At 36.3% G+C, this 16,350-nt stretch overlaps 1 protein-coding gene and 2 non-coding genes across 6 annotated transcripts in view; 2 read left to right on the top strand and 1 right to left on the bottom strand.

Annotated features, from left to right (window-relative positions):
* Positions 1-8,944, top strand: part of LOC6641621 (protein decapentaplegic) — a 43,091-nt gene extending 34,147 nt beyond the window's left edge. Inside the window, exons 1-3 of one of the 4 annotated variants that reach the window (XM_002064569.4) lie at positions 81-1,440; positions 4,665-5,585; positions 7,007-8,944. In XM_002064569.4, coding sequence (XP_002064605.1) covers positions 4,679-5,585; positions 7,007-7,911 — 1,812 coding nt within the window. In that variant the 5' untranslated portion in view covers positions 81-1,440; positions 4,665-4,678 and the 3' untranslated portion in view covers positions 7,912-8,944. Of the gene's footprint in view, positions 1-80; positions 1,441-4,291; positions 4,477-4,664; positions 5,586-6,701; positions 6,871-7,006 lie in introns of those variants that run through there. The other 3 variants (XM_047010954.1, XM_023175480.2, XM_047010955.1) reach the window with 3 other exon arrangements.
* A 985-nt stretch (positions 8,945-9,929) lies between these two features.
* Positions 9,930-10,027, bottom strand: Trnay-gua. The gene is made up of 2 exons: positions 9,991-10,027; positions 9,930-9,965 (listed from the first exon to the last, which is right to left on the bottom strand). It is a non-coding gene; the product is annotated as a tRNA-Tyr (tRNA).
* A 3,192-nt stretch (positions 10,028-13,219) lies between these two features.
* Positions 13,220-13,317, top strand: Trnay-gua. Its single transcript has 2 exons — positions 13,220-13,256; positions 13,282-13,317. It is a non-coding gene; the product is annotated as a tRNA-Tyr (tRNA).
* The last annotated feature ends 3,033 nt before the right edge of the window (positions 13,318-16,350 follow it).

Below are 16,350 nucleotides of genomic sequence, written 5' to 3'. Positions count from 1 at the left end.
GTAACAATAACAAATAAAATACAAACACAACAGAAAAGGAGAAAAAAACACACACAAAAACAACAAACAAAAAGAAATACACAAAATTACAACAAACAAAAAAAAGCTTTCAATTTAAAATCTTCTTCAACCACAAAGCGCGTGTTCCAACAACAATAACTACAAAATTTTTAAATAAGAAACACAAAAAAAAAAAAAACAACCGAAGAAATATTGGAAATTTTTGTATCAAAAGCCATAAGTGCTGTCGTGTGTGAATTAGGTGTGCGTGTGTGTGTGTGCGACTTTTGGAATGGAATGTCAACTGACAAGTTGTAAAGGGAAACCCTGAAATTCGAACAGCCAAAAATATATAAAAAATAATAAGTTGCATATCGAAATATCTAAAGCAAAGATTAAGATACATCTACATCTCTATCCATGTCCAAGTGTTGTGTTTGAAATCTGCATAAACAAATCATCAAAAAGACAAGACAATTAAATTTTTGTATTCAATATTGACGACTTGTTTTCATTGTTCGTTTTCATTTTTTTGTTATGTTTCGGAGAAAAACTCTTTGGGAAAATATGTGGATTACTTTTGTATTGCCAGCAGAATCGAAAGAAGAAAATCAACGAGCCTGCTACAGAGGCTTAAAGCCTGTAACCAAATGCCAAATATAATAAAGAAAGTGAAATCACAACAAGGAAATAAATGTCGAGTATATCGGTTAGATACTCGTTTCTCATAGTGTGTCATGTGCCGCGGCATTCTGACAGCAGCAACCACACGAGCTAGCAAAAACCCTCGGCGCCTTGAATGCTGCAATCAAATTTTTAACAAGAACTTGATCTACTTTATCTACAATTATCGCAAGCGAAAAGCCAAACGATTCAAAAATATATAAGAAACTTCTACAAAGAAAAACCAATTCCATACGCTCTGTTATCACATATACAATTCACATATACATATGTATATATATATATATTTACACAAACGTGATTTAAAACGGAAGCCTCATCAAATGCCATAAACAGCTGTAAATTGTGCAAATATTCCAACTGTGTGTGTGTGTGTACGCGCGCGGTTGTGCTTGTGTGCGTGTGTATGCCTCTGTGGGTATGTGTAACCCAAAGCCGCTCGATAACAAACGTCATAAATTTCAGTGGAACAGAAAGTGTCAGACCAGACAAACCAGAGCCAGAGCCACAGACACAGACCCAGAGACAGACAGACGGCGGCGGCAATCCATCAATATTATATGTAACAGCCTAAAGTCTATAATCATAAGGCTTAACAAATTAATAACTAAATCAATATATATATATATATATACACACACACACACAGTGTCAGTCAGTCGTTGAAAAACAGACAGGCATCTGAAAAGTCTGATATAACCCATACGTATATATCACAACTTATCATTCAACCATAGGAAACTTTATAAGACTGAGGTGAGTGCGAGTTTTCGTCTTCTTCTGGTTGAGTTGTTCAAATCGAACTGAACTCAACTTAAGTAATCAACATTATCCATTATCATTATCATTGTCAGGGTCTCACATTTGCATTAAGCTTATGTAAATGTGCCCCCGGCCAAAAAAAAAAATCAAAAAAAGAATACACATGTATACAAAGAAACAACAACAACAAAACGAATATGAACTTGTTGTATCTGTGAGAACTGCACACAAAAGACCCCTACATAAAATGCATATTCAGGGGCACAATTTGATACCAAAGTATTTCGAGTCCGGGGAATGTGACAAATATCTTAAATGAAAATTGATCCTTTTCATATAACCCGATCGACAATCAAATAGTTGTACATATCAACAGAAAGTGACAAAAAGTTTTAGTTTGTGTTTATTTTGTTAATGGATATTTATATAAATTTTATATATCAAAAAAGAAGATATTTTATTTATTGAGTCTTTTATTTTTCTTACTAGAACTTAGTCTAATTAGAAATGAATTATATAATATACATATGTATAAGTTCATCTATTAGTAACTATCAGTGCAATATCCTTTATTATTTCTTTTATTTTGTATACTTTCTCGGATATAAAAATGTTGAAATGAAAGAAAATTCCAATTGGGGCGTGATTTTCTTCTCACACTTCGAAACAAATCGTTCGATATTCTAGCTCAATCAAAATATTTCCCCACATATATCATAATTTTGTATTGTCCTAGATTGGGTACGGTTTTTTATTTTTCGTTCCAAGAATCCAATGGAAAGCATTGTTAGCCTCTAAGGTTAACAATCAAAAATTTTAAAGTACCGTTCTGATAGAAGAATAAACTAAATATTATAAAGATGAGAGAGTCCTTAAACAATAAAATAACAACACAAAACTGCCGGCACTACAAAGATGACTCCAAAAAACACAAACCAAGACACAAAAAAGAAATGTCAATATCCTAGAGACATAAATTACAAAATTATGTCGAGGATCTATTGTATCTAAAAGATACATCACCATCACTAAGTCTTAGTGTGCTTTGTGTGTGTGTTTGTTGTGCGTTTGTGTGTGTGTGTGTAAGTGTGGTTTGTGGTGCAATTGCTAAGGTTATTTTTGGCATAGTTTATAAGATTATTGGGGCGACTGGCATTAAACATATCAATCAATTGTCAACGCATTTTTCTTTCTTTGCTTCTCTATCTCAATATAATTTTGCTGACATACATATACATACATACGTTGTAGGGGAATTTCAGAACCTGCATTACATTCAGTTTAGTTCTATGGTCAATATTGAATGGACAGAGAGTCGGGAAAAACCAGACCAAGACGTTCATTTAACATGGTCAATAGAATCGAAAGGGGAAACCCCCTGGTTGCAGGCCACATAGCCCATAACCAGAGGCAGCAGGGGCAGGTAGTTATATATTGTTACCAAAATAGTATGCCACACGCAACTTCGACCACAAAATTCGTGGAACATATTAAAAACAAACAACAAAATTATGAACAAATCATAAAAGCATTCAAAGCATAAATATATTGAAATTTATAAATATTTATGAAAATTTTCCCAAAACGGGGAAAAAAAAATTATGAAAAATTTCATTCACCCTTTCTTTTTTCCTCCCATCATCATCATCAACATCATACCTTACCATGGATTTTGTTAGCCTTATCAGAGCTGTTAGATCTCTGTTCTTAGCTGACTGCCCCCATATGGCTGGATGGCTGATGATGAGAATTTTCAGGGAGAGAGAAAGACAGAGACCTCTTGGCACCCCCCAGCGTGTGCCATCTTTAACCATTTCCAAAATTCCTTTTGCACCCAAGCGCCCTGTCATATAACAAAACTATATTTTCCCTTCGTCGTTTTTGTTTTTTAGTACAAGATAAGATTTTAATCTTTATGTGAAAAACAACATGTAATTTGTTGTGTGTGCGGCTGTGTGTACGTGTGCTGCTGCTCTCTCTCTCTCTCGTTACCTTTTTGTTCCTTAGGCTGGGCTCATCTTGAGATAAAATCTATGAAATTTATTGCCTATAACCAAAATATATAGAATACTTCTAATAATTTTCATAAATTTTCTAGATAAGTTTCCTCTTACTTACGTTATGGTATTCTCTTTCTTCTCTCGTTTGTAATAAGCCGCCCTGTTTATAAATCAAAAATCAGGAAAAAGAAAAGAAAAACCTAAAACCGATAAGTCTGTACAAATTATGACGACCGAAAAGTTCTCTAATAACCAAACTGCATTGAACCCACTTTTCTCAAATTCGGGTGGGGTCGAACGGGGGGGTGCTGTGACGACGATTGTGAATGTAGGGGCGAGAGAGAGAGACAGAGCGATCAACTCTGGTATATTAAATTTCTAAACGTAGACATAAAATGAGGCATGCCGATTATGGCCCAAAAGATCGTGTGTCAAGCCAACATCAAAAAGGTGCAATGTCCGCGATTGAAATTGCAACACGGAATGGCAATTGTAATGGGAACGGTCGAGGGAGTGCAAAATGGATGTGGGAACAGAGCAGAGCAGAGCAGAGCGGAGTAGAGAACAGCAGAGCAGCGCACGCGCGCCAATACCCACTTGGTTAAATGAGTGGACAGCCATTTTTTTTGATACGAATATGACGATGATCATGATGATGATGCACCTTTCACCCTTACCCTCATCCTCACCCTCACCCTTAACCTATGTGTGGGCCATAAAAATGGGCCAGAGTGTCTAAAAGGAAGCTGCAGCTTAGCAGAGGCCGTGGCAGAGGCAGCAGCGTAGTTTTTTGTAGTTAGTTGTTTTGTACCTGCCCTGCAGAGAAGAAGAACCCTGCTCGGGCGCCGCATTGTCAGTTGAGCGCCGCACGTCGTCAAGCGCGCAAACACACGCGCGCAGGCACACAGATCACAACAATTGAGTGAATGACAGAGTCAGCGAGAGAGAGAAAGGGAGTGAGTGAGAGAGCGATTAATTCTACTGCTAGTTGTATCGCTCTAACTTGAGCAATGGTCTTATAATTTTGAGTGTGAGTGAAATCTTTACGTTTTTATATCGAATGCACTCATCTCTCTCTCTTTGAGTGCGAATGTGTGGGAGAGAGAGACAGAGAGAGAGAGAGAGTGAGAGAGGGATCGTAGATGTATTGGTGGTGTTGGTGTTGGTAACCCTTTCGACGAATGCTTAACAATTTCCTATGCTTTTGTATCGTTTCAGAGTTACAAGCGACCATGCGCGCATGGCTTCTACTCCTGGCAGTGCTGGCGACTTTTCAAACGATCGTTCAAGTTGCTAGCACCGAGGATATATCAGTTAGATTTCTAGCAGCAATAACGCCGCCATCAACAGCAACAACAAAAGCGATTAAATCATCTGCAACAAGAACAACAACAACAACGACAGCATTAGCTAAAGCATTTAATCCATTTAACGAGTTACTCTACAAAAGCAGTGATAGTGATAAATATCATAATAAAATTAGTAAAAGTGACGAACAACAACAACGACAACAAAAACAACGGCAAAAGCAAAAACAACTGCAATTTAACGAAGTGCATAAAACCAGAACAGACCAATTAGAAAATTCCAAAAATCTAAATCATAATAAACCTAATCAATTAGTTAATAAAATCAATATAAATAATAAAAATCAACAAAAACAACAACAAAGCATTAAAATGGCTATTAAGGAGCAGCAACATCACAAATCAGCAACACCTGCAACAACAACAACAACAACATCTGCAACTGCTGCATCTATATTTGTGGATATGCCATATTCAATGAATATGGATGGAACTACTCTAATATTGGATAAGGAAGTGGCCGCCATCAATGTGCCAGCCAATGCTGAGGCCATCATTAGGGAGGACGAACCCTCCACATATAGCAATAAAGAAATAATTAAGGACAAAGTGAAACCAGATCCATCAACTCTAGTCGAAATCGAGAACAGTCTACTATCGCTGTTCAATATGAAGAGGCCGCCAAAAATCGATAGATCCAAAATCATCATACCGGAGGCAATGAAAAAGCTCTATGCTCAAATAATGGGACATGAAATTGATTCGGTTAATATACCAAAACCAGGACTATTAACCAAATCAGCGAACACAGTTCGTAGTTTTACACATAAAGGTGAGTTTTTTCAAACTATACACTATAATTTTATATATAAGAGATACCGAAAAATGACTAAAATTGGGAAAATAGAAGTAGATTATAGTAAAAAATATTCTGTTAAATTCAATTCATCACTTTAGTCCTTTTTCATCAAAATATTCTGTTAAATTCAATTCATCACTTTAGTCCTTTTTCATCTAAATTTCTTGATACTTTCGTTGAATTTAGTTTTTTCAATACTCTCCCGAATTTTCCATCACTATTCTATATGTAGTTGATATATCTAGACTATTATACCTACAAAATAAAGTTTCACCTGCTCATTGCCAGAAGGTTCACACAGGCTTGTAAATATGTTTCAAACACTAAAATTGAATTACACACGACGCGTACTTTCCCCTACAAGGCGGAATGCGAATGAAGAGCATTGCGGGATTTTCCCTTTAAATTCTAGTTCATCCATTTGAGGTGATTTGCATACCTGCTATCCAGCCAGCCATCCACCCATCCATCTATCATTCACGCAAGCGCTATGAAATCACGCGGAAATTCCGCAGCTTGAAATGAAAGGACAAAAGAGGTTGCAAACGTTGAGGGGCTGAGTCTTGAGATTGAATTTGAGCCGCCGGCTAAAAAGGACACATAACGGCCCAAATGTGGCCGTTTTTACCTGTTAACCCAAAATGTGACCTTGAAATTTTTCATACGAATTACACCAGGAGTAGTTAGCGCATGCGCTAAATGGCTTTTATATTGTATTTGTAAAAATAACAATTATTATTAAAGCGTATTTCGCATTATTTTCCACAGGATTAGAGAGATGAACAATAAACCGAATAGCCGATGGGAAAGAGAATGTGTGTGTGTGCGAGAGAGAGAGAGAGAGACAAAGGTAGAGGGAGATGTGCAATAGGGGATATAAGATGTATATATATAGATATAGATTTGGCAGGTAGCTAACCTGATAGTGTGTGCCGCAAAGTGTTTAAAGCCAAGTGTCTAAGCCGAACCAACGGTTGGCTGTCTGTTGTCTTAGTATAAGGCATAGATTTCATTTGGTCTCGGTCCACAGATATTTACGACTCTTGTCCCTTTGTTGTTGTTATTGTCAGGATTCTCAGTGGTGGTAGTGGTGATGGTGAGGTGATGGTGATGGTGTCGGCGGCAATTCAAATTAAGATTTTTCGCCCAACCGTGCAGAAGTTGCACCTTGTGCAGGGGTGGGACCGGGTCTTTAGCATAGGCGCCAGTCGTAAAAAGTCGGCTGGGACAAAAACAACTGGATCGGGATTGTTAACGTGTGATTTTCTACCTTTTCCATTATATTTTGTATTTATTTTTCTTCTTTTAAACTCCTCACCAAAAATGTTGTTTCTAACTGTGTCCTGTCTGTTTTTTTTCTTTTCTTTCGTTTTTGTCTTTTTTTTTTGTTGCAGATAGTAAAATCGACGATCGATTTCCACATCATCATCGGTTTCGGCTGCACTTCGATGTAAAGAGCATACCCGCGGAGGAGAAACTGAAGGCGGCCGAGTTGCAGCTGACGCGCGATGCCCTAAGTCCGGCATTAGCGAAATCATCGGCCAACAGGACACGCTACCAGGTGTTGGTCTATGACATCACCAGGCTGGGCATTAGGGGACAACGCGAGCCAAGCTATTTTTTGCTCGACTCGAAGACAGTGCGTCTGAATAGCACCGAAACGGTGAGTCTAGACGTACAACCGGCTGTGGATCGGTGGCTGGATACACCGCAAAAGAACCACGGCCTGCTGGTGGAGGTACGAACAATGCGATCTCTCAAGCCGGCGCCGCATCATCATGTACGCTTGCGCCGCAGTGCGGACGAAGCGCACGATAAGTGGCAACACAAGCAACCGCTGCTATTCACCTACACGGACGATGGACGCCATAAGGCGCGCTCCATACGGGATGTGAGTGGTGGCGGAGGCGGTGGTGGCGGTGGCAATGGTGGTGGTAGAAATCGTCGGCATCAGCGCAAACCGTCAAGGCGTAAGAATCACGAGGACTCTTGCCGTCGGCATTCACTCTACGTGGACTTTGCCGATGTCGGCTGGAGCGATTGGATTGTGGCTCCACCGGGCTACGATGCCTTCTATTGTCACGGCAAGTGCCCATTCCCGCTAGCCGATCATCTCAATTCAACAAATCATGCGGTTGTGCAAACCTTAGTCAATAATATCGATCCAGGGAAGGTACCAAAGGCATGCTGTGTGCCCACACAGCTGGAGGGCATCTCCATGCTCTATCTCAATGACCAAAGTACAGTTGTGCTCAAGAACTATCAGGATATGACAGTGGTGGGCTGTGGTTGTCGATAAAGGCAATTGCATTCCATATCGCTTCCAAAAATTGTAAAAAACAAATAATCGCAAGAGAATCGGAGACAGAGTGTGAGAGAGAGAGAGAAAGAGCATCAAATGCTGTTTGGTTCCAAGCCGTCAATGCTTTAAACACAACGCAAACAAAATGGACTGAATATTTGAATTTTAAGTGTAAATCGTTAGACTTTAATTGTATAGATGATGCAGCCATGCCCACAGGAGCAGCCAGCCAAGGTACATCCATTCAACCACCCACCAACCCACTATCCATCCGCCCACCAAAAAGCGAGCGAGAGCGAGTGCCCAAGAGAGAGAGAGTTTCCACAGCCAGGCTTTGGTAAACCTTGAGCAGAGCCAACTGTATATAGATCCACAAAACCCTAATCCAATTCCTCCGAAAGAAGCCATAGCCATCAGCAAACTAACATGAACAAATTGTATAAAAGCCTAAATATAATTACAAATCTAATGTTATTCTATATATATACATATATATTTATACATATATATATACATATATATAAATACTATATGATTCTTAATGTGTGTATGAGAAGAAAAAGAAAAACTCTTTAAGTAGCTGTATTCTTTTTCCTCTTGTTTGTGTAATAAATTTTTTGTTAATAATTTTATAGGCAAAGAAAAACCCTTGTAAATGAATTAGTAAACGAAAATATAGTAACTTGAAATTATTCTGTGGGGAAAAAGGGGTTTTCCCTTCCCCCCACCGCCACCGCCCTAAACACATGTAACTATCTAACACACACACACACACATATCGACGCAACGGTATTGAAACTTCGTTCCGAAAGTAAAACTCTTAATTATAACTGTAAAAAAAAGCAAAACAAAATGAAAACAGATGAAAAAAAAACAAAAATTCAAACAAAAAATGTAATTCTAAACCTATGCGTTTTTTCTTAGTCTAAGCTCGAAATAAATCCGTACACGTTAATTAATCTAGGTCATAAGAGTTAACAGTTAAGCTCAGCATGTTAAAATTAAAATATATATATACACATATATATATATATATATACACATACATAGATGAAATGAAAATGAGAAACGAAAAACAAAAAAAAAAAACCGAAAAAACACACACAAAAAAAAACAAAAACTGAAAAGCAAACAAAAAAAAGAAAAACCACTCGACTCGACTCGAGTCGTGCCTGATGTTGCAGAGCATGAATTGTATATGTAATTTTTTCTATAAAACATTTTTATTATTTTATTTATTTAAACAAACAAAAATACAATATTTTTGATGATGATGAATAGCTGGATTGTAGCTGCAGGATGCAAAACAAAGATGCAAAAAAATATAAAATGAAAAAATCTATTTAAAAAAAAAAAAATTGAAGTTTCTTTAATTTCTAGTTTCAATATTTTAGAACGGGCGGCAAAATAATGAATATCCAAGCTCTCGACTTTCTTTGAGGGTGGTCAATTTTTATATCAACCTTTGGTTATTAAAGTAAACGATCTTTTATCTATAATGTCGACTTGCAGAAGACACTTAATCTCAACTTTGGATATTGCAGACCAAACGTGCTATATGTTTTGCCAGTCCGCCAAATGATATAGTTAAACGATTTCGATAAAGTTACACAGAATTATAGCTCATCATGTGCATTTCCTTATTACACTATATTGATAGGTAAAAATCGCTTAAGATACAAAATTTTTTTTTAACTAATTTATTTTTAGCCGAACGTTTTTGTGTGAGTCGCACTATATTTAGCATACTGATTAGATAATGACATATTTTAAACTAAAAAATATAAATTTTTCAGGAGAACCTCTTGAAAAATGTAAAAAAAAACGTATTCGACCGATGTTTTCTCTGGAATCTACATACATACTTATGTGATTAATTAGCCCCGAAATATGTTCCGTTTCCTATAAAAAACAGTTTCCCGATGACCTGCAATATTAAATATGCCTCTCTTTTCTCAGAAATTATGTCACCGATTTTTTTAATTTTAGAAATAGTTTCAAATAAAAAATTTGAATCCTTCGAGCCGGATTTGAACCAGCGACCTATGGATGTCTACATAATTCAATTATACCAATCTACAGTCCACCGCTCTACCAACTGAGCTATCGAAGGTCTTGGCGTAATCAAGTGCCAACTTGTCAATTTAAAGCGCTTATCAAAATAAAACAAAGAAAAAATAAAAAAACAAAAACTTGAAACAAATTAAAACAAAAGCCAAAAGTTGCTTATCGCAGCATAAAATCCCAGTGCAATTTATTAAAACGTGTTGGGCAGATAAGAGACATATATGTATGTATATATATGTTTGGTTTAGTTGTAGGTACTACCCACTAGCAATAAGTAGTAACTAATTGATAAAAGACTTGGAACGAAAAAAAATATACAGAAATCAAGTAAAGAGTTTCATTTCAATCAATGTGGAGGCAAGGCCAAGCGTGACCAGAAAGCTTCGTATCGGGCGAAAGTAAGTATATATTTACATATATACATATATGTATATATACATACATACGTAAGTATAGCAGTTGATGTATGGGACAACAAGCAATTTGTTGCCATTAAAATGCCAATTAAACAGGCAACTCAAATCGAAATCAAACTGATAATGATCTGCATAGATCTGCCAGTATGTCTAATTTCCATTTGCCCGTTTATACTTGGACAAATTGTTGTTCCACATGGGCGTAATAAAGGGGGCGAAATCGGCAATCGATTTCGATGAACCCAAGAAATGTACAAAGAAAGTGAAAGATATTGAAAAAAAAACTTATTCTGCAATAATTTAAAAAGTATTTTCCAAATTTATTACAATATATATTACAATATCTGAGCGATTTAATCTTAAAATTGGTTAAAACGCTAAAAGGTTCAAAGAGAAACATTTGAAAATATTTAAAAATATACTTGAAATATTGAAAATTTAATTTTAAATGAATAAAATTGATGAAATCAAAAAAAGTTTTTTTTTAAACTTTTTCTAAAATTTTAAATAAAAATTAAATCAAACTCGAATTGGTCCGCTATTTAATACAACAATTGGACTGCATTTGACTTCTTACAAAAGTCGTTTAATAGTTTAAACCCCCTCTTCCCCCTTTACTGGGCCCTTGCTTTTCAAATGCGAAAAAAAATCTATTTATTCACTTACAGTTGACAAACCGCTGAGTGAACTTTGCTGATGCTGATAAGTCTAGTAAATAAATGTCAAATAGTATAGATTATTTCTAGAAAATGTCTACTACAAATTTTAAGTTTTAAATTGAAAAATATTTTCAACCCAAACTTATTCAAATGGTTTAAAATTTTGTGCTCATAATTTTGTTCTAAAGTGCATTTGGTTTATAATGTAAAGCAGGGAATTTCCTAAGAATTTTTAACACTTTTGACCAGCGACCTCTTATTTCTATTAATATATACAATCGGAAATATTACAACATCAAATGCAATTCCAATATATGTATAAAGGTAATTACATATATAAATTTATAGTATGCATCAATAAAAGACTGAACAAACAGAGACAGAGAGAGAGAGAGAGAGAGGCCAATACCACACAACGAATTCCTTAAGATGAGTCATGTGAGAGTTTGGTTTTTTTGGCTGGTTATCATGAGGTCAGTAAATTAATTTACCCATCCCTCGATTGGCAGATGCACTACAAAGTCAATTTTTCGGCTCAATTAAATGACTCATCAGGCGGTCGTATGCGATACATAGTTATAGTAGATAGGAGTAGGAGACAGAAGGGAAAACACTTTGCCACACACAAAGTGACTGACAAGACACACACACGCACACACAGTGCGGGATTTTTGCAGAAAAAATCCTAACTTATCTAACCAAAAAGAAAACTTGTGAAAATTTCCAAGAAATTTGGCAATTTTTTTTTAGTTTTCAGTTTTAGATTTTGTGCAAGTGATAACAAACGCCCACATATTGTTAATATATATTAGAGTGAAATTTTCATTCAATCCTCAGCAGGAAATTGATACCAAACATCAAGAGTCTCTACCGACAACTTAGGTCAAGATCTAATAGATAAAAGTATAAAAAAATGAGGAAAAGAACTAAAAAAAAATTCAAGTATTTCGAGTCATTCTTAAAAATTATGAACATTTGTTGGCCAACATATTTACCTGGGCAAATTACAAATAACTCGAACCAGGGAACAGGGTAACAGGGCAACCTGAACCTCAAACTGGGCCCTCACCGCGGGATGCTGCTGGGCAATCATTTTCTTATCTAACAAGATCCAAGTTGGTCTTCGACTTTGAAACCTTACTCAATGGATCACACACAAATTGCCGACCCTTCACTTCACTCTTCATTCGCCTCTTCTTTTCCCCCTCTCTCTCTCTCTCTCTCTCTCTATCACCATCGTCCTGATGTTGGCCCTTGCTTACTTCGGTAATTATCTGTAAGTTGTCAGTTTTTTCGCTCCGCTGACTTCGAGCACTTCAACTCTAACCTTTTTAAATACTCTTACAAAGGGTTATATTAACTTGGATTGGCATTATGCAGTGTCCAAAAAAGAAACAATTTATCCAATTTCTTACTCGAAGTCCCCGGATTTGTTGGACTCACACAAATTTCAAAAGGACATTATCAAATTGGCCACATGAATTGAGAAAAAAACGGAGAATCATGAGGTTTGAGCGCAACTCAAAAAGAGTATACAAACTTCGGTTAGCCAAGTGGGTTATATGTGTTTTTTTTTGGTCATATATATAATTTATATATATGTATATATAGATTAACTGATATTTTCCGTCGTTTTTTACAATTTCTTGTGGCATCCTAATTGGTTTGTTAAGTATTTTCTTTCCCCTCTCCTATTGTTTTCATTCCTTACCTTTTTGGCCGTCAAAAATTGCCCCTTTAGCTTATCGGAGAACACACTTTGCCGTCCCGTACCGTCTACCGAAGCAGCAACAGTTTGTGCCTAGGCCAAGGGCCACCAGCACTTGACTGATAAGAACTAGGGACTCTGGCTTAGATACATTAACGCATGGCATGGCCGTGGCATGAGTCATTTTGGCCACAGGCATCGGGTACACGGCAATGGATAAAGATATGTAGATGACTTCTGAGTCATCGGATGCAATGACAACCCCAAACCTCAGAGATGATCACCGTTTAGTAGTGCATTTTAGGTGGCCCCCTTCTTCACACTAGAGTTCGGTCTTTTCATCTCACCGAAATATAAAAAACCGAAATCGAATTATGTATTCCACCGGTCCGATAAGTTGTCGCACATTCACTTTTTGGCTTTTCAATCTGGTTTGGCAGCGTGCTATATATATACCTTCGATAGCTCAGTTGGTAGAGCGGTGGACTGTAGAGCGGTAAATTTACATTAAGTAGACATCCATAGGTCGCTGGTTCAAATCCGGCTCGAAGGATTTTTTTGTTTGTCTAAACAATTAATCAAAATCAGATCTGATATGTCAAAACATTAACTTTTAAAATAACATTTTTAATAAGCTGATATAAAGCCATTATCTTGGCATTTTTATTATAAACAATATTTAAAAATTTTTTTTATAAATGTCAATATACTTTTTTCATCATCTATAGGTACATATGTATGTACATATATTTCTGTTCGAATTTTGCACGAATACATTTGAAATGATTAAAGATTAATAAATACACTTAAAGTTCCGAGTAGCCCATATAAAGTAAATAATCTAAAGAAAACTACCCTATCAAGAACAATCAAGTTAAAATCCAATGAGTACTCAGTAAATATGTACAATTCGAATGCATTTGGCTAGTTTCAATTCATTTTGAATTATTTTAGAAAGCAAAACATGATACTTATAAAAGATAATTTATTGAGTAAAGGCTAGCTAACATCCAGCTTAAGTTTCCCTTTTCTATATATTTCAAACTTGAACAGTTTTTTCTTAAAAAAATATTCGAAATTTATAACTTTGAAATAGTTTAGCCAAAAACATGAGTTTACTTGTTTTGTCCAGCAGTTGTTAAATAATAAATACATAGTCAACGGCCAGGAAATTTCTTTTTAGATGATTTAGGTTTCATATTGAAGCACTTATTACTTCTTGTTTGTTTAAACTGTTCAGAATTATATACATTTTATATGTAGATTTTATAATTTTATTTATATGAGCACTTTATGAAATAAACCTTAGGAAATAAAGACAATTCCAAAATAAAGACAAGTATTAAACAATGTTATATTAACATACAATTAATAAAACATTGTTAAATCCTTTAAAACCTTCGTCCAGTACAAAAAAAACTTTTGAAAATGTGGTTTCAATCATTGTGATCTTGAGTAAAATGGTATTATTCTCTCACCTTTAAATCACGATCAAAAATGTGTCAAAGGCCTTCGGGGGAAAAAAATGTGAGCAAAATGTATCGAAATTGCAGTCGTCAATTTGCATTCAAGATTCCTTTTATTGCTCCATCTTCAAGGTACAATGCAAAGCAATCTCTCTGACATCTCTTTGACTCACATTCAGGTTGAAGAATTGTGGTAGCAGACGTCCTGCCGCTATATATGCTCCACAGCTACCAAACAGATGCTATCAATACATCATTTGCCTTTGTCTTGGCTGTCACAAATTCATTCACCTGTTCTCGGGCCACGACTTCATCATCATCATCATCGTCATCCATCTATCCATCCATCCAAGTAAGCAAGCATCCGTCCGTTCATCCAGATACCCAAGCCAAAGCCTCAACAGCAGCAGCATCAGCCCTCGGTTCAGACAATTATACTGCGTTGATCTCCAATTAGGCTGTCGAAACTCCATTTACACGGCAACGGGCGTCCCATAAAATACATATATGAGATCGACTTGGCCTTTCATAAGCGTGTATGAATAAAGAACAGACAAAAAAAAAAAAAAAACAATAACAACAACGCCACAAAAAACTTACTGAATCGTCGACTCTCGCTGAGCTGTTGTTGTCCAAGATGTTGCAAGTCATTCTCGCATCTCCTCCTCCTCATCATCATCATCAAACAGCAACATCAAGATCGGCAAGTTAAGTAAATACAAATATGAATGAATTGCTTGGGTTTTTTTTTTTTTTGTTTTTTTTTGGTCTTTATGTTGAATCTGGATCGGGATCTTTGAGTGGTTGAGTTGGTTGTTATACAGTGTATAAAACTCAAGTGTGTTTAACCTTTCAGCAAATGCAAGTTTCTGTTGTTGATTTTGAGTTTCTGTCGAAATTTCGTGTAATTTCCTCGTAATAGATGGAAGCCTTAGTTGGGGGCCTTAATTAACTAGTTCAGCGATCTTATGGTTAGACATATACACCAAAAGCCACAGGCATTTGGCATTTGCATGCCAATGCCAAACACAATGATGATGATGATGATGATGGTGATGATGATGATCATGATGGCATGCAGAACTTAATACCCATCGTTGTTGAACAACTTTTTCCTCATTATTGAAATTCCAATAGTTGAGAAATGAAAGGTTGCACACACATACATACATACATATGAGAGAATGTGACTGCTAAAATACTCTTTTATTTAAGAATATTTGAAATAGTTAGAAGAGGGCAATCATTATTAAGAACACTTGACTAGAGATTTCTAACAAATTTAAATACTTATTTGAAAAACCAAGCAATCTGCATCAAAATTTATGCAATACTTATCATGCTCCTTAGTAGAGGGTATGAAGAAGAAATCTCGGCATTTTAATAACCACACACAGACATAGTCTTGGGTGTTAAAATGGGGCGCCACACCAGCTTCAGCTGCAGCCGCCACATTCAAGTGGGAAAGCGTTGTCCGCGTCGCTTTGTCTGCAGAGAGCTTCGTGGGTTGCCTTTTGCTTGCTTGGTTCTCTGGCATGCTGCATGCATGCAAAAGCCAGAAGACTTGGTGGCTACCTTAGCAGCCAAACAAGCATCAGTGGCGGCAGTAGAAGGAAAGAAAAAAAAATCTTATTAAAGCGTAACTAAATGCCATGGATTAATGTCTCTAACAGGCAGCAGGTGCTGCCTATAAATGCCAGGTTTAGTGGCAGGCCTGACAGCAACAATAGCAGCAGCCGCACCACCATCAGCAGGACCCCACAATGTGAAACCGATGCCACCCTGTAACATATGTACATATATGAATGTATCTGTGTTCATGTATTAGCATATAAGCTAGTCCAGCTTTCCTTAATGAGGGCAGCAAGTTCGTTGCCTAAGTCTTTCGTTAGTGCACAAAAGCGAGGAAAAAATAAAAAAAAAAAAAAAACGGAAGTGCCTGCTACTGGATGATATCGACAGCAAGTTACTGACAATTGGCATATTAAATGGAAAAAAACAAAACAATTAATCAGCATAAATTACAAATGCCAATGACTTTAACTATTCGAGATTAGCATATTTTATTAAATAGATATTATACATATAATACATATGTATTTCTATATACATATGCCCTG

Source organism: Drosophila willistoni (assembly GCF_018902025.1).
Source record: "Drosophila willistoni isolate 14030-0811.24 chromosome 2R unlocalized genomic scaffold, UCI_dwil_1.1 Seg200, whole genome shotgun sequence".
NCBI lineage: Eukaryota > Metazoa > Arthropoda > Insecta > Diptera > Drosophilidae > Drosophila > Drosophila willistoni.
This window is presented reverse-complemented; position numbering and strand designations above follow the sequence as displayed.